This window comes from Eptesicus fuscus, chromosome 7, assembly GCF_027574615.1.
Source record: "Eptesicus fuscus isolate TK198812 chromosome 7, DD_ASM_mEF_20220401, whole genome shotgun sequence".
Classification (NCBI taxonomy): Eukaryota; Metazoa; Chordata; class Mammalia; order Chiroptera; family Vespertilionidae; genus Eptesicus; species Eptesicus fuscus.
Genome location: NC_072479.1, coordinates 32,855,722 through 32,874,374, shown reverse-complemented (window position 1 = coordinate 32,874,374; position 18,653 = coordinate 32,855,722). Strand labels below are relative to the sequence as shown.

The 18,653-nt window shown below is 35.2% G+C and overlaps 1 protein-coding gene and 1 pseudogene across 1 annotated transcript in view; one reads left to right on the top strand and one right to left on the bottom strand.

The window, feature by feature from the left end:
• PTPRQ (protein tyrosine phosphatase receptor type Q) overlaps positions 1-18,653 on the top strand; it is a 210,728-nt gene that overhangs the window by 170,137 nt on the left and 21,938 nt on the right. Inside the window, exons 34-37 of the mRNA XM_054719730.1 lie at positions 210-309; positions 1,495-1,623; positions 16,149-16,175; positions 16,828-16,909. Coding sequence (XP_054575705.1) covers positions 210-309; positions 1,495-1,623; positions 16,149-16,175; positions 16,828-16,909 — 338 coding nt within the window. The remainder of the gene's footprint in view (positions 1-209; positions 310-1,494; positions 1,624-16,148; positions 16,176-16,827; positions 16,910-18,653) is intronic.
• On the bottom strand, positions 11,534-12,250 carry LOC103288104 (uracil-DNA glycosylase-like; annotated as a pseudogene).

Below are 18,653 nucleotides of genomic sequence, written 5' to 3'. Positions count from 1 at the left end.
AGGGAGTGAGTTTAGATAAAAAAATGAAGTCCAAGGATTAAGCCCCAAACTTATAAGATTTAGGAGAATAAGATGAGCACACAAATTTGTAAATTTTATTAGTATTCTTGAGCAATATTCTAAGAAAATATTTTTCTGTGTTTTGAGATCCAAGATAGTATTTAATAATAATAATAACTAATGATAATGTTATACTTCGTCCTCTTCAGGTGAAGGACTTTCAGAAAGAACTGTGGAGATTATCCTTTCAGTCACTTTGTGTATCCTTTCAATCATTCTTCTTGGAACAGCTATTTTTGCATTTGCAAGGTAAGAATTATTTGTGCTTTGTGAGCACTATTCTGTCACAGTCCAATAGGGAGACAAGCCACATCAGTGACCTGAATGGGAAATATCTAATAAAAGGAACTGTTAACTAGTAGAAATACTTAACTACTACAAGGTAAAGAATCTAAGGGATCTAGAACGTGTCAGTGCAGCAAAGGAGATGCCCTCTCTAGGATGAGGGAGAGAGGACAAAAAAAGGAACTAAGAACTAGAAAAGGCCCCAGGCTAACAAGGAGTGGCTACCACAAGCACATGCAGCCTATTGCCTATCGGTGGGCAAGGAAATATGACAGAGGGAAGGGGCTGGAGCTGTTCTTTAGAAGCTACCCATTGCTTTTGGAGGGTAGGCAGGCTGAATTGGTCTGTAGAAGCAAACTCTTGCTGAATATCTGGATATTCAGCTGAAGCTACTTGTTACCATTCACCTGTGGGAAGAGCCTGCACTTAAGAGGCAGCCAGAGCTCATGCAAGTGGGCTGCTGGGCGCCCACATGAATAAAAATATTGCAGCATGAACCCCCAAGGGAAGTGTCTCCCATCCCTGTAGCCTTGCAGGGTCACTCCAGTGTCCTCTGTCGACAAAGTTTAACATCTCGCTAGCAGGCAAAAGAGAAATGTTACAGTATCTAGCTCTAATATTACAAACCAGGGCAAAGAAGAGTGGATTTAGGGCTCAGAAACCATAAAATGATAACACAAAAGAAGATGATGCCAGGCTTTCTCTGTATTTTTGAATAATTTATAACTGACAGATTTAATTAAAATATTTAAAATAATTAAAACAACAGAGCATTGCCTTTTAGCAGTGGTGCTGATATCATTAAGCTATTTTCACTTTGGCATGTTTTTTATTTGTGAGAAATCTATTAGGCAATTGGAGGGGAGGAATGAAAGCTCACAGAATCAGCCTCATTTGCTCTATATTTTAAATATGCCCATGGCTCAGGCCTTGATCAACTAATTCTCATTAAAATTTGAAAATTCAAGAAATTAACATGTTAAAAATATTTATTAAAATAGGTGCTATGGAATTAAAACTGAAAAAGATATTGAGTAGCTATATATTTTCAGTATAGTCAGAGAAGTGATCCCAACGAAGAAATTATTTGACTCATGTCTAATGTTTTCTGTGATATCCCCTTCTTGGACGTTGCTGCATGGATTTTAGGATTCGTCAGAAGCAGAAAGAAGGCGGCACATACTCTCCACGAGATGCAGAAATTATTGACACTAAATTCAAGCTGGACCAGCTAATCACAGTGGCAGACCTGGAACTGAAGGACGAGAGATTAACGCGGTGAGCACACTCCTCTGGGCGAACAGTGGTCCAGAGGGCCTGGAGCCATGACCCTATTCTGACCTATGCTTGTTGGAAGTGTTTGTGGGGCTCCTATTTATACAGGTCACAGAGATCTTCTTTCAAAGGGTGACCTCCATCTTCTGCACACTTCTCACTGATGTTCGGAGAATCACTTAATCTTCTTAATACTTAGAGTTCAATATGAACCTCGGACTACAGTGTTTTCAACCAAGCTTTTTTTTTTTTTCTGAGACAAATATCTTTACACATTAAACCTTTAAAGTTATGTTGTTTAATAACTCGCTTCATATGATAGATTTTTAAAAAAATCAGATTTCCTGGAGGTGTCCACATTTTTAATCACAAGTTTAAAATAGTTAAATTTGTAACTACTTGATATTGTTTATTTTTATAAAAGCCTTTTTATAATTCTTTATTTTAGTATGAAATTACATTAAAATTATAAATTGTATATTGAAACCTTATTTTTTAAATTGCTTAGTATTTAAAAATTAAATGTAAAGTAAAAATTACCTTTGGAAGGAAAAATAAATATGTGTGTACTAAATATGTATCAATAATATGTATTGGAAATAGTAAAGTGCTTAATTTTAAAGAATAGGTAATTTTTAATTCTTTTAAAATCATTACATATTATTCAGAATGTTGGCACATTTAAAAAACTTTTGTCTATTAAGATAATTTATCAAATTCTCAATAAAAACTATCATCAGGCTGTCTTAACAAGTTTAGATTCTTTTAAGAGTCAATATTTTGTGATGCTTATATAAATACAAGGCAATTGTTACAAAACAACTCAGTTGTACTTTTAAAAAGTATTAACTATGAAAATATGACATCAAAGATCTGGAATTTATTAAGGAATCAATCACTTATAGCTATTGTTTACAAAGTTTGCCCTTTGCCTAATAGATCAACTTTTTTATTTATTTTTTTTATTTTTTAAAATTTCTTTATTGATTAAGGTATTACATATAGATCGACTTTGTATGAATATTTCCAGCCTGTCTAAGATACCTACAATGTGCTATAGAGCGAAGTGTCACCTGATGAGCAGGGGCCTTCCAAATGCTACAGAATGGAAATTATTTAGTATTATCACTAAATTACAAGGAAATTTGGCTTGTTGGCTTTGCAAACTTCTTTCTATTTAATATTCTAGTGCAGACCATTCCCACCTGAAATCGATATTACTCCAAAGACTATGTGTAAGATAGCTATATATTACTCAAGGCATAGTTTTCAACCTGAGAAATGTTGTGTGTGGAAGATCAGTAGATTCCCCAGGTAACCTGCCAAAGTGAAACCACATCATGGGAACAATAGAGCAGTAGTGGTAGGAAGCTGTGTCTCCCAGTCCTTGAAGGGTCATACTGCATAGTGAAAGGAAGTGTCTAGTCGTTTTCTCTGTGGGCCAACTGAATTTCAGTAGTATTTTTGCAAATGCCTTTCTGTACTCCTTTCTCAAGGCTTTTTGCCTCCTCACAGGCCTGGGGCCCCAGTCTGTTTCTTCCACACCCCAAGGTGTGCAAGTGATAAAACTTCAAGTCTCTCAGTGCAATTCATTTTATTTGTTTTAATCTGTTCATACTAAAATGTGAACTGCTAAGCACTAACTTTTAGGGAATTTTTAAAAAGATATTTTTCATTAATTCTCCAAAAGTCCTTAGGAAGTAGGTCTATTATTTGATATCTAACAGATATCAAATAATAAAGTGTGTGTGGGGGGTGGGTAAAGCCAGTCAGTGTCAGTGTCAGAGGAAGTATTCTTTATTAAGGAGGTTACCATTTCTAGGCAAACTTGAGGCTTTGATGAGGTCAGATCCCCTAAACTCTACATGTTTGTACAGTTTGAAACTTCCTCCACTTCAGAACACAGCCATTATAAAAAGGTAGGAGTTTGCTTTTTGTTGTTGTTGTTGTATTTTTGTTTGTTTATTTTTTAACAATTACTGTCATAGCAATTAATAGAAAAAGTGGGTGAGGAGTTACAGATTGTTTATTATTCAGTGTTTATAATTCAGGGACTGCCTTATTTAACCTTGACTCCTGGTTATTTTTTTTTCTTATTTTCACATTTATTTATATGTCACTTTATTTATAAAAGGATGTAGAAGTGTCTTTCAAATATATTTTAAATGTTTTATTTACTTTTACACATAGAAAATTAGTATATATTACCCCTAGTAATAGCAAACTTGGAAACTTTAGTGTCCATGCTTTTTACTTTCCCATTTGTTTGTTATGATTCTAGTATTTGTGACTGTAAAACATTCTGTTTGTAATTCCAATGGCATATAATAATATGCTTTGCTTGATTTATTATAGAAATTTGTTAAAATAGCCATCTAGTGGTTTGGGTATTAACTCTTCATTACAGAGATCTGTCTCTAGCTTTACTATTTGTTGAAATTGTTCATGTTAATAAAGTCACTAATACATTAGACAGTAAGACTAGAAAAATAGTAACAGAGGAGAATCCATGATTAGGTGCTGAAAATCTAAACCTATTCAAAGCCATACAGGTCTGATGAGGGTAGAGCCACGGAGACCGATGGCGGATAGTACCAGTAGGTTCTAGAAGTGAAGAATCAAGGAGCTTGAGTTCGCTTCCAAAATGTTGAGTAATTTATGCTGTATGTCTTTGTCATTTGCAGGAAAGAACTTAGGTAATTTCCTTTAAGTCCACCCATATGCTCTTTCTTACTTGTGCTCAAGCATGTTCTTTTCCATAGAACCTGCTCAATTTCTTCTTGCTAACTGGCAATTTTCCTCAGGGCTATATGTCTCCACATGTCCATAAAAGAAATAATAAAGGAGAATATCTAACCAATCATTAAAATATTAATTATAGGGAGTTATCTAGATAAGAAAAAAGCATTGTGGCCCTGGCCGGTTTGGCTCAGTGGATAGAGCGTTGGCCTGCGGACTGAAGGGTCCCGGGTTCGATTCCGGTCAAGGGCATGTACCTTGGTTGCGGGCACATCCCCAGTAGGGGGTGTGCAGGAGGCAGCTGATCGATGTTTCTCTCTCATCGATGTTTCTAACTCTCTATCCCTCTCTCTTCCTCTCTGTAAAAAATCAATAAAATATATTTAAAAAAAAGAAAAAAAAAGAAAAAGAAAAAAGCATTGTGATGCTCGGTACTAAATCCTTTAAAGGATTTTATAGTTAAAAATTAACTATTTTATGTTATCTATTTATTACTTACATTTTAAGCTTTATACTGTAATGGTTATATATGTAAATTCTTATTTTTTAATTTATATTTTACCTTGTTTCACAAAAGATCTGAAGAATTATCTCGCTTTATACTTTTTCTTCTTGAAGGAGAATAAAACTCAAAGATTTAATATACTATAACTCCATGAGAACAGTCAGGGTACACCAACATAACATTTCAAATTCTTATATGGAATGATAATTATGTCATTTCAATATGCACGTTTTATTTTTAAGTTTTGACAATACAAGCCACATTTTTAGGAAGAACATTTAATATTTTTGGCTCATCCATTACACATTTACCAGGTTAACAAATGATCCTATTATATGATAAACAAATGAACAAAGCAACATTTTGTGATAACTCCTTCAAAGCATACCACTTAACTCATTGAAGTGAGAAAGGTTCCTAGGTAAAAATATTGGCAAGGTCAGCAATACATGCACAGGTAAAACAGAGACCTGTCTCTTTAAGATTGTGAGATTGGCCCTGTGGATTGTTTTTTAAGCTAATTTAAGTGCAACACTGACTGCCTTCCCAAAGAGGTATGACAAAAATTAAATAACACAAGGTAAAGGTTCTATTTTCTAAAAGGGCTTATTTTCACCTCCTTTTCACACTTAAGTTACAGAAGTTTGGTTGCTATTGTGACTAAATCAGAAAAAAATAGCAGAATAACATTAATCAATGTTTCTAATATTCTTACTTGACAGACACTCAATTTCTTCTTAGCCACAATTTTCCCCCCAGAAATTTTGTGTATCATTCCATACCAATGATCTTGCCTACTATAGTTGAGTGAATGTAATGGTACATTATTTTAAGACTCAAGGCCAAATTCTGTAATAATAAATGGAATTAAATTTTTCAACAAAATGAAGCAAACAGTTGAATTGCTAGTTTAAGAGTATCTTTCCTTCTTCAATAACTTTAGATGTTTGCATGTTGAATTCTTGTTCAACTTATAGCTATGTCCTCAGGAAGCTTACCATTTGAAAGAATCCTATGAATGTGCTTTATAAACTATAAATCAAAATACATTTGGTTTTGTTATTATTGTTATTTATAATATTTGTAAAATTAAAATTACCCTAATCTACTTTCATGGAGGGATTGGTAACATAATAACTGCTACTGTTTATGAGCAATTACTATGTATTAAATTCTGTATGTCAAGTTTACAAATAACTTTCAGTCTTTGTTGTAGGTACTCTTATCCTTGGTTCACAAATGAAAAACAAAAGATACTTAGAGATTTTAAGTAATTGTTCAAGGTCATACATCTAGTAAATAAGACAGGCATGGTGATAGCCCAGGTCTGTTTGATTCTGAGATATCAAAATACACCTATATTTGTGTGTGTGTGTGTGTGTGTGTGTGTGTGTGTGTGTGTGCACAGTGTGTATTTAACTCTGAGGCATACTAGATGAGATCAGTATTAACCCTCTCAAATACACAAGGGCTCATGGTTTCCTTCTTCAAGCAGCATTTTCTATCAGGGACCAATTCTAAGGAAAGCACTCCTCCTTTTGAATTTTTGATATGGGACAAAGGAATGATGGCATTTAAATATAAGTTCAAATATGCAGAAACTGGAAAATCTTTAGTAGTGCAATCTTTACTGTGGCTTTCATAAGAATACATAGTATTTGACTGACACAGGAAATTTTATGTAAAACAGTTAGCATTTTAATTGCCATCAGTTTTTTGGCAGATTCTGGTTGTTAATTTTACTTCTGTTTTAAACTATTTTATAAGCAATGGCAAAAATATGAGAATCCAAATAAGAAATGTCTGACAAATGTATGAATTCAGAATAAGAAATATCCTGAAGTAGAATAAAACTTAAAATATTTAATGCACATGTCCTTATAGTAGAAAATCAAAAGTAATTCAGTGTTTGTATACTCAATAATTAATGAATCTTTACTTCCAGATACTCTTCATTTTTCTTTAGACGCAAGGAGATTTTTGTCATCCAGTAAGTTACTGTGGTGATGCAGAGCTCTGCTGTGACTATTTTAATCTTGTCAGGTGGTGTGCTCTGTATTTTAAAATATCATTGAGTGCTTTGTTGTCTAAATTGCAATTTTTCTCAAAGCCATCCCCCATGCTTTCTACTTACAACGTGTCCTCTATAATACTGCATGCTATTGATATGGTAAAGTTAATCTTATCAAAATGCACATTGATTCATAATGTGCATGTCTAAGAATTTGCTGTGTTCTCATGTTGTGTTAGCTTTGAAAAACAAGTGTTCACCTAGATTTCTTCACATACTTCTTGTCCTATTTTAATCATGGCACAAGAGCTGAATTTGCCATCTGACAAGTGGAGGCTGGGTTTACACTCCACACAAGCCCATTTCGACTACTGCAGGTGGTAATCTGTAAGGACCAAGACGCTGCCATGTCCTGTTCCCTGACACCGGGGCACACAGTGTAGCACATTTCATGGAATCTTTAATTTTGTCCGGACCACTGGATGGCCACCTGTGCATATTTTCAGGCACTCCTCTGTTGCTCAGAAATGTCACTTATATATTAGCACAAAAATTACTATATTCTGAAAGCAAAATATCAGCATTATACTGGACCCCAGCAATTGATTGAATGCCTCAGAGATAATCAGTTAATTCCTGCAAAATATATAAATGGAAGCAGAGAATGAAAATGCATTTGATTTCAAAATCTCAAATCTACTACAGAGGAATCAGTCTCCATGAGCCACAGTGCTGGATGGGGCCAATGCTCCCAGCATTCTTATTGATCATGAATAGTACTCGGCATGATGAAACAGAGGAGACCAGGCCTATTTCTATTCTAATCACATTTAGCATTTTGGAATCATAATTAATCTTGTTTTACTGTTTATTAACTAATTATCAAGTTTCCATTTACAGAATTAAAATAGTTTTATGAAAATACCTTTTCCTCAAAGGACCTGCTTGATCAGATTCAAACATTTGTCAAAGTAAGACACTCTTGAGCTAAAGATTTAAGTGATCATGTCACACATAAAAGATCCATCTCTAACCAGCACTCGAAGCTGACCTGTCATCATTCCAGACACACAAATGTTCTGTTTGAGCAATTCTGCTGAGTGTCTTTCTTCATCATCATTAAACATAATCCTTTTGCTTTATGCCATTAGGAAAAAAATGTTCCCTTTTTCATAGAATCCTCACTGTCTCTCCCCTTTCACCATTTTTTTTTCTCCTAGTGTCCTGCATAGTTTCCTGCTCAGTCAGAACTAAATATAATAGTTTGGGTTAAGGAAAATCTTTATAGAGCACCTCTACACAAATTGTATTTGTTAAAGTAGATGTGGTCTTCTTCGAAATTTAGTTTTCTGAGGATGCCTTCCAACTCCTTCCAGAGGAACTTCAGTGCTTATCTGCCTCCATAGCTAATAGTTCAGGCTGCAAGTGCTTCCTTTTAGATGGTGTTATGTCATCAGCTTCCTCTTCATTAAGTCCTCACTGAGAACTTTGCCCATCTTTTCACACAGCTGTCAGCAGGCTCTTCATCCTCTCTATCTACTGCTTCAGCCCCATTGTCCCTGGGGTAGCTAAGCTTATGCCCATGGTTTTAATTTAGAATACATGGTTGACAAAATACACCAACTGTCAAGAATTTGTTTTCAAATGTGCTAATGTGGAGAGGCTTAGTAATGAGGAAAATATAACTCCTGCACCCTGGGAATCTTATTTCAGCTCTTTGACATCAGCAAGAATGTTGCTTTCCCCTATCTATCTTAAAGTCCATTTCTCGTTGCTTGAATAAAATAAGCGACAATTGGGCACCTATCACGTGCATGGCACTGTTCTAGGCACTGGAAATACTGTGATGAAAAAAGGAAGGCAGCCCCCAAAGAGCTGCCCTTCAAATAGCTGAGTTCCTTTTCAACCTGTTTGTCCTTACAGATGTAAGGAGCCATATTTGGAGAGTACTTGGATATCACTTACTAATTGATTGTTTTTCTAATTAAATAAGAAAAACATACATTACTGACTTACTCGGGTTGTATATTTACCTTATAAAATGAAGTTTTAGCATCAGCTCTATAGTACCAGCCAATGGTTAGGATAATATTCTTAATTTATATTGAAGACCACAGAAAAGTTATTGATGATTTTATAAAAAATGAAGAAGGATCTGAAAGGCTGCCATTTAAGTGAGACAAATAAAAACAAGAGGAAGAACTAAACTTAAGACACCTTTGACAGCATTACAATGTTTTGGATAAGTGATAGAATATCATTTAGAAGTAAATGTAAGTGTCGGAGCAATTAAAAACTCACACTCACCATTTTGCAAAACTTGGAAAGATTAATTAATACATTTTACCAGAGAGGTAGAATTGTTCACAAATTTTTATTTTAAGATGAAGTACAAATGAGTGTGTACAAATTTCATATTTTTATATCAAAGCAATAGACTTTGAGGTTCTTTTCTTTTTTGCCTAACTTAACTGGTTAGTAGAAAACACAACGTTTCTTAATTTGCCCTAAGCTACTGGTAATGCTGATTTAAGCTGCTCATCTATATGCTATCATCTATGGCTCTCTACTTGGACTATATTTTAATTCCCTATAGATTTCAACTCATTGACCTTGAGGGAAAGCCGAGTCTCTGTGACAATAAGGTCTTCAATCACCACTGCCAACATAAATAAATGGTTCCTCTCTGGATCTATCAAGAGTAATCTGAGTGGAATTTAAGTTTTTGATAGACTTTTTAAAAATGAGCCCAGCCGTGAAATAATACTCTTTTCAGCAAAAGGCCATAGGAATTAAGATAGCTAAGATTCATGTAATAGCACTGTTTAGCCTTTTATATTGGAACATGGTCGGTTATCTTATTGAAATCTGGACAATTACCCAACTGATCTATATACTAAGGAGCTGAATATGACTTGACAATAACCTTAAATACAGGGAGTTGCCAAAAATGTACACACATTTTAACAGCTGATTGCTCAATTTTGAAAATGAAATGTATTTTAATAAACACTGCCTTTATAATTATTCAAAATTGTATCTACTTTTTTGGGACACCCTATATAGTAAGTGAATAAAACAAGAGTACCCTACCAGTAAAATGCTCTCCGTTTAAGAATTTTAGAAGTTTTAAAAAATGTTAATAAAAATAAGTGTTCTGTATGAGTTTCTTTGAAGGTCACCACAGAGCACTTGTTTTGAAAATAGCTCTCCTGAAATAACATTAACTTTCATGCACATCAATTTCTGTAAATTTTTATTTGTATCTAACCAAACATTTTTTCCTAAAGGAATTTAATTACCTCACCAGTGGTAAGTTAATTCATATTTCCCTCATATTATGTCCCACCTTCTTTTCTAATTTTCCATATTCATCATCCAGGTTAATTTCTCTTATTTAAAAAATAAAATTTTAAAACTTCAAAGAAAAATAAAATTTAGACCATAGCCAAGACTTAAGGGCAAAATATACCCATAAAATGTGAGACTATTATCTGAATACCACAGACAACAAGAAAAAAAAATCTAATTTTTATTTGAAATAGGTAATTCATGCCCATTTTGGCATAGGTTTAAGCTATCCAGAGAGGTACTTGGAGATTTCTTTTTAACTTCATCAACCTTTTATTACCAAACTCCAGTAGGTTTAACTTTGAACCCAGCTAACAGCAGAACAGTCTGTCTAACAGGATCTAGAGGGGCGGGGCAGACCTAACAAAGATGGCATCTTTAAAAAAGGATTTAAATAATATATGCATCCTCATAAGTAGTTTTTAAAAGATCAAAATTCTCCAGTGTTCTAGAAAAATGTGTCCCAAAGTGATTTGTCCATAAAAAAACAGCATTTGGCACTATACTGCCTTCAAAACCCAATTCGGGATACATCTGGCAGAAAAATATTTCCTCTCTTAAACAAATCCCCTTTTCTCTTCCTTTCTGTTCAAATTCCACTGCTTACTCCTAGAAACACCCAGAGGAACAGTGGGAATAAGACCCAACCTACTTCTCTTGGCCTTTGCCAACCTGAAGGCTCACACCAAGGGTTGTTCCTTAAGAATTTTCACCTCTGCTACAATCAGGAAACTGATCCCTAATTTCTGGGAGCTGCCAAAAAATCCTATGTCCTTCCAGGAGGGGCCTGAGGGCTCTGTAAGGGAGCAAAGGGGCAGTGGACCTGGCCCAGACTGGAACACCAGGGTGCGCAAAGGGAGCCTTTCTACATAAAAACACCCAATGCCTTATAAGCTAAAGTTTGACCTCTGGGTAAAAACACTAGCAGCGGACATACACCAAAAAGGTGCTTCTCTCCCAATTTTTAACCATAAAGGAAACAGAGGAGAACAGTCTAGAGAATTTGACCTCCTCTCCCTTCCAAGACCGTATTCTAGGCCAAGGCCAGGTTCCAAAGTGGTAGATATTTGGTCACAGCATACAGTCTTTCCTGGATAAAGCTCCCACTCCTGGGCAGCCTGGCTCATGGCTGCTTTACCGAAACGTTCACCCCCATGTGCAAAGTGCTTCAGAATCACTAGGAAAATGACGTTTTTAAATTCGACTTGTCACGGACAAATACTTCAATAGAATCTTCTAGAAACTGCCCAGAGGCATACCCCACACACACACACACACACACACACACCCCACCTCCCAGTTCAGGGTCACAGATCCTTCCAGTTGATGGGCTCCTTGCCAGACTTCTGCAGCAGCTCGTTGGTTTTAGAGAAACGTTTGCATCCGAAGAACCCTCTGTACACCGCCTGCGGGGAGGGGTGGGCAGTCTGCAGCACGTGGTGGCGCTGCCAGATGGCACTGCCCTCCCTCAGAGCATGGGAACCCAGAGCAAGAAGACCAGGCCCTTCGACTACTCACTGAGCCAGGACACAACCGCATCGGGAAATTGCTCCCAACCTTTCTCTTTATGAGAATTGGCCTGATGTGCTCTGACTGTGAGTGGGAGACACCTTGCTTGGTCCACCCAGATAAATCTCCATGGCCAGGAGGAACATAACCATGGACGTCTGCAGACAGCTCTTGATCAATGTTTTCCAAACTGGGCGGAGGTGGAACAGGTCTTTGAACACTCAAGCAGAGCCCAGGGGTCTGTGATACGAATCCTGTGCCAGGATGACAACCCTCACGGCTCTTATGTCACACATTTGGGCCCCTGTGAAGACTTGGTGTGGGGGTGGATAACCAGTGTAACGTCTTCTTCTGCAAACAAATCCCATTATCTTTATAAAATGCGGTTTTCTGAACTCTCCACTGAGGTGCTTCCAACTCTCACCGAAACCCACTGGCACATTGAATCTATGCGATGCGCTGTGCTGGGCACCTCCTGCTCCGACGGGGCCTTCTTGGCGGGCTGGCTGCTGCATCCCCGCTCTTCTCCGCTAGGGCTCCCACGGCCTCGCTTCCTGGCGGGCCTCGGGGAGAAGCAGCAGAGCATCTTCTGGCCGATCTTGCCGAAGTCCAGGGGGGAGCAAACGGGCCCCGGGACCCGCCAGGTTGGCCTGAAAATTGTATTGCAAATGGAATTGTAACATAAGCCTAGACTGGACAATGACATAAGAATTAGACTATTCAAAGCTTTGTTTCTTACATTATATAAATCCAAATGTGAAGGACAGATTGCAGAAAGTGATTGGGTTTAGATAGAGTGATACAAAAGAAAATAAAGCCAAAACAGGCCTTACTTCCTTTTTAAAACCTATTTTTTATTACTTACGTAGGCAAGAGCGATTTTTTTTTTTGTTCCTATATCTAATTTCCTAACAAAGTATCTAGCACCTGTTAACTTCTAGTGTTAGATGGCAGGATCGGACCTTTGTTTATACTCTATACTGTTTGCTGGTAAGTATAGTGACCATAATTATCCAAAGCTTTGAGTTAGGACCTTCTGAGAATTCTTGATTGCTTAATATTTTAGTGAAAATTGATTTAATTCAAATACTCTCATGGTAATCAGAGCACTTGTATTTAGCTTACTGTGTATTTTGGTCTGAATTCATCCACATCGTATACTTAACAATGATTTACTCATTGTCTACTATGAATAAGGTTATGAGGGACTTGTGGTAAATCAAGTGCTACTCCTGACCTTGCCTTCAAAAATACATGGACCTTAGTGCAGCATCCTTAATGCATGTAATTAAATAGCCATAATACAAGGTAGAAGGTGATTTGTCCTAAGAAATTTGTTTTCACAGAAGGAAGATTTTATTTTCTCTGTAATAGAAGAGGGAAAATTCCAGGGGGAAGTTAACATATGAATCAGCTATTAAGGAATCAGTAGAATCTGGTTGTGAGAAAACACCTGGAATGAAACAAACTGAGAGGGAGGAATTCCAAGAGAATTTCTGGAGTTCAAACAGAGTGTCTAAAGGGGAAATGTAAGGAATAATGTCAAAAATGTGGGCATGATTAGAAATGCTTTCAGATGATTACATGAAAACTGAAATGCACTTAGGACCTTGCATTGAGAACTGGAAAATCAGAGTTGGATTGAAAGTCTAGATATTTGTGACCATTCTTTATGCAGAAACCTTGATTAGGAAAAATAAAATAGGAAATCTTGCTGCTTAATCTAGCACAATCTAGTTTACCCATATTTGAGTATATTTAAGACAATATTCTTGTAGAAACCAAAAATATTCTTCTCTATATCATAAGTTATAGAAACAATGAGTAAGATGAACTTGAGTTATACAAAATAAACTAGAAAAAGTAACTATTGTACTAAGGATAGTAACTAATATTTATGTATTGCTTACCAAAACCAGGGATTTTTTTTCTGAATATTTTACATATATGAACTAGATTTATGTAATTTTTTTCTATTTTTTTATTGATTTCAGAGAGGAAGGAAGAGGGAGAGAGAGATAGAAACATCAATGATGAGAGAGAATCATTGATCAGCTGCCTCCTGCAAGTCCCTCACTGGGGATCGAGCCCACAACCCGGGCATGTGCCCTTGACTGGAATCAAACCTGGGACTTTTCAGTTCGCAGGCTGACGCTCTATCCACTGAGAATACTGGCCAGGGCTTGATTTATATAATTTCATTCCACTTTTTCAAATTAAGAAAGTGAGGCACAGAAAGATCAAAGTAACTTGCTCAAGATAATGAAACCAGAGCAGGTATTTGAAGCCTCACAAATATTCATTCAAGTCTAATATTTAGCCAGTTATGTTTTAAACTTAGTATTTTTAGAGAAATATTTCAAATGAAAAATATAATAAGAATAGTAAAATAAAATCAACTTTCTGTAGCATTTTTCACTGAAAACAACTTACTTGAAAGGAAAAAATTGTTTAATTATAATTTCTAAATGAGAATAGATATTAATGAAAAAAGAATAAGAATATGAATAACAACATGTTGCTTTAGCTCTTTCTTGCTTATTTATATTTTAATATGATTATTCATGTTTAACATTTTTTTGGGAATGTCTTAAACATAACTGATTCTTTAAATGACTTACTGATGGCTGCCCAGAAACTAGCTCTATTTCAGATTCTAGATATTCCAGTAAAAATATTTTACCAGTCCAGCCTGGATACTCAAGCAATCCTGGATCTTCTGAGAAAAGAGAGAATGTGTTCGGTCTGATTGTCCTTAAATAGATGGACCATGAGCCTGTAATTAAATCAGATGTAGTTTGTTTGAATCTCACCAATCACAAACTGAAAAATGTTCCTTGTTGCCATAAAAATGATCTCCATGCAACTCAAAAATTTTCATTTGTTTGGTAACAGGGAAATTGATTTGATAATTCAAGTATCTCATTTATTTCTATCTGAAGCTCGGTTAATTAGGATTTGCCCAACCTAATTCCCTTTCCATTCCTATTTCTGAGGAACATCATGGCATGGGAGCATTCAGGCATCAGGCATCTAAAGGGTCTGGGGTAGTGTGGGTTTAGGCCATAGTGTCTTTTTTTCTTGATGGTCTTTGCTGAGGGGTAGTTATTTCCAATTGTTTCCTCAGTTCCTACTGTTGCCATGTCTGAAGGATTTCCAAGGCCTCTGTTTCAGATTTTGTCTTCCTCTCTCCAAACCAAGGATTCTTCTGATATAATAGCCCATTCAGCGATCTCCATATCCATTTGGAGCCAGGATTTCTCTGTTGCCTTCTTAGAATCTCTAGAAGGTGTCGTGGAAAGCCCACAAGCTCATCCACCAAGACTTTGCTTAAACATTGCTACTTTATCACTGTCATGCCATATTTGATAATGGGATGCTCTACCAGGTTACAGCCTGAGAAGCTGGGCGAGGTTTCCTTCTGCTTGAGGACACCTACAGTATTAACCAAGATTCTATCATTCTTCTTGATAATACTTGCTCCACCACCCCTGTACTTTTCACCAATCCCTATATTAGGATGAAATATACTTCTTTTTGACTCATGTTTTTTTCATTGAACACACCCCTTTGTGACCATCTTCATAATATTCATTATGCCATGTTTTTCAATCTAAGTATTTCCTTCCATTCATCCTTTACTTCACATAGCATCCTCTTATAAAGATTCTTTATTGAATGAATACAGTAAAATTATCCCCAATAATAATTAACATTTGAAACTTTTTATAAGTTATATGTTTTACTTTATTTCATTATACTTTGTGGCCTTTGTGTTTTTGCAGTGCTAATTTGTTATGCATGACAAACTTGTTACTGAAGATGTACCCATTTCTGAATTTGTGTGTTGCATAGTCTACTTAGCTGCTAGAAATAATTTCAATTTTTTCAGAGCATAAATAATATGACCAATGAACTGTCACAAAAGATATGTTTAAAATAACTGAAATGATTGTGATTTTTGTTATGATTATATGTTCATCAAAAGTCATTCATGAAACAAGCCTTAGGCAATATGATGTCAGTTTTCAATGACCCATTCTTCCTGGTTCAGCATTCTCTATGGACAAAGAAAATATTTTTAAAATTCCCGTTAACTTTCTTATACCACTAAATACTATGCAATATATTAAAAAGTGACCCATTTGAATGTGGTGCCCAAAATACCTAACAACAGAGAAAAGTTCCTTCTTAGATTGAGAAAGAAGCTAAATTATCATTTGTCTATATTTGGGTCCAAATAATATGTAACATTTAAAAATGAAATAGAATATTAAATAATGATCACATGTTAGTTAAAAGCATGGCACATTATGCATAACTGGTTTATATTTTTCTTATTTTAATCTAGAACTCTTTTAGAAAGAGCCATACGCTCAACTCATAACGCATTTAACACAATCTCTGTTGCAGGTTACTTAGTTATAGAAAATCCATCAAGTAAGTTTATCAAATATCTTTTCTTCTTTTTGCATATCAACTTTAGACTCTCTGACTTGATGAATCATAATGTATGGTTCCTTTTTTGTATGTTTGTTAGAAAAACCTCCAAGCTGGATATAAATCATAAAAGCATGACTAATTGCATGGTAACTGGAGAAATGCTTTCTCTCTCTCTGGGGTGAAGTCTGCATGTCTGTATTTTAGCTTGGGAAGTAATACGGGGATATTTAAACTCCTTGGGGTTTAAAAGCCATGTCATTATGAGAATGAGGTCACTGCAATATTTTATATCTTCTAAAACCTTGTAATGTATAAAATGTTTTCTGTATGACAAAGAGGTATTATGTGCTTGAGGATTCAATGATAACTTTATGCCCCTACATTTACTTGAAAAACTTTCTTCATTAAAATGTTAAATCATTCACTTAAAGTCACTTAAAAATAGAAGGAATTTTGAACCATGAATACAAAAAAAGTGCACTTAAAGGAGAAAAGTTAATTTTGTAAGTATGACAGAGTGACTTTATGGAGCTGGGTGGTTTATGGGGTTTGAAATGTCTGCTGTTCTTTAACTTGTTAACCAGTGCCATGCTGAAGTGAAAGAACTCAATCTAACGTGACTCCATTTTATACCTTTTCTTGCTTGGAGGCCGATAAGCAAGAAATCCTTCCTACAACATGTTGAAGAGCTTTGCACAAACAACAACCTAAAGTTTCAAGAAGAATTTTCGGTATGTTACTAACAGTTGTCACAACATTGCCAGACCTCTGGTCGTTTCATGTGTCACATTTCATGTCCACTTTAAGCATGCAAGGCCATGAAGGACTCTGGCCTTGATAATCAATACCCAATTACCAGGTTGATTGTTTGGATAGTAATGTTACACTGGGCGGCCTCTGGTGCAACCTGAACAGAATTATTCACCTACTGTGTCAGGAAAAGGTGCACTTCTTCAGACCTCCCGGGGATAGCATCCTGGCCTCCTTTCTTCTCTGCTCTCTCATTCAGATGTAGACGCTAATTTATAGCACTTGTATTCATTAGTTTTTGATTGAGTATGGGGCTTGGGTTATACCATAAATGCAGTTTATATTTAAATAATTATTTTAAATATAGAAACTAAATAATTCCAATTTATATTTGCCTGCTTAGTTTATGTTTGTGATATAGGAGAACCTGAGAGCAGAAGTTGATGTGTCCAGAGATTATACAAATAATGTTATTTTAGAACTGTCCAAAAATAAAAAATAGATAAGGAATGTCTATGTTTTACAAGGCCTATTTTTAAGTTACTATGAAAATAATGCTGTCTCATGTTATGGAAAGTAAGTAAAGAACTTGTCACCTAAAAACTATTTAAAAGTTAAGAACAGTTTTGTTGCTTTTAGCATTTTATATAGCTATAAAATTGAAGTTATTTTAAAACCAACAGTAGATATCATATTTTAAGTCTTATCATATATTAAGTTATTTTAAGACTTGCAAGCATCTTTCCTAACTAAGATGGTTATTTTGTATTATGAAAATAAAACAGATTTCTAAATGTCACCAAAACTTTTTTTCATGAAATTCATAGAGTGTGTGAACTTATGAAACAGAGAATTGAACAATTGGCTTGAATGATTCAGCATTATAATATTTCAGTCTCTCAGGGAATAATAACAAAAAATGTGAGAAGATTAATGGTATTTCCTACAGCTTTTTGGTTATGCTTCTTAAGTAATATTGGTCTGGACTTAACAAAATCGGTGGTACCATAAAACTCTTTTTAGCATTTACACAGCAAGAACTCTCAATTTTTCAGAAGCAAAAGTGTAATTTCACTAGAATAGAAGCGAGCATAATTACATTATGCATGACTGAGTAGATGAAAAGTTTTATTAGCAATAACATTTTCACATATATTATACTAAGATAGTTTCTAGTTTAGCTTTTTTGGAGATCACGGTTTTAAGAACTTGGAGTGTTTTTATATAAATATATAGGTTTTGTGTATATGTTATATAAATGTATCTATATATGCAAGGGATTTGGGTTTTTTTAATGTTTTTATCCTAATGCTGTATTAATTTTGTTAAAGCAAAATTATGTTTTAATAAACAAATGCATATTTGATGCATATATTGGAAAAACCTTATAATTCAGTTATATTCACATACTATATTTTAAATATCTATAAGCTCATACCATATAATAGGCATTGTATTTAGCACTTTGATTTCTATCAATTCCATATTTAATATCTAAGTGACCTTGGGCAAATCACTTAAACTCTCTGTGCTTTGATGTCCTCATCTATAAAATGATAGCATCTACCTCATTGAGTTGTGAAGACTAAAATGATTGAACATGTGTAATACTAAGAATAGTGGCTGGCACAAGTGTTAGCTATTATGACAATTATTCCTACCAGAAAGAAGATCATATTATGATAATAACTGCAGACATGTATATAAAGATTATAGAGGCACTGT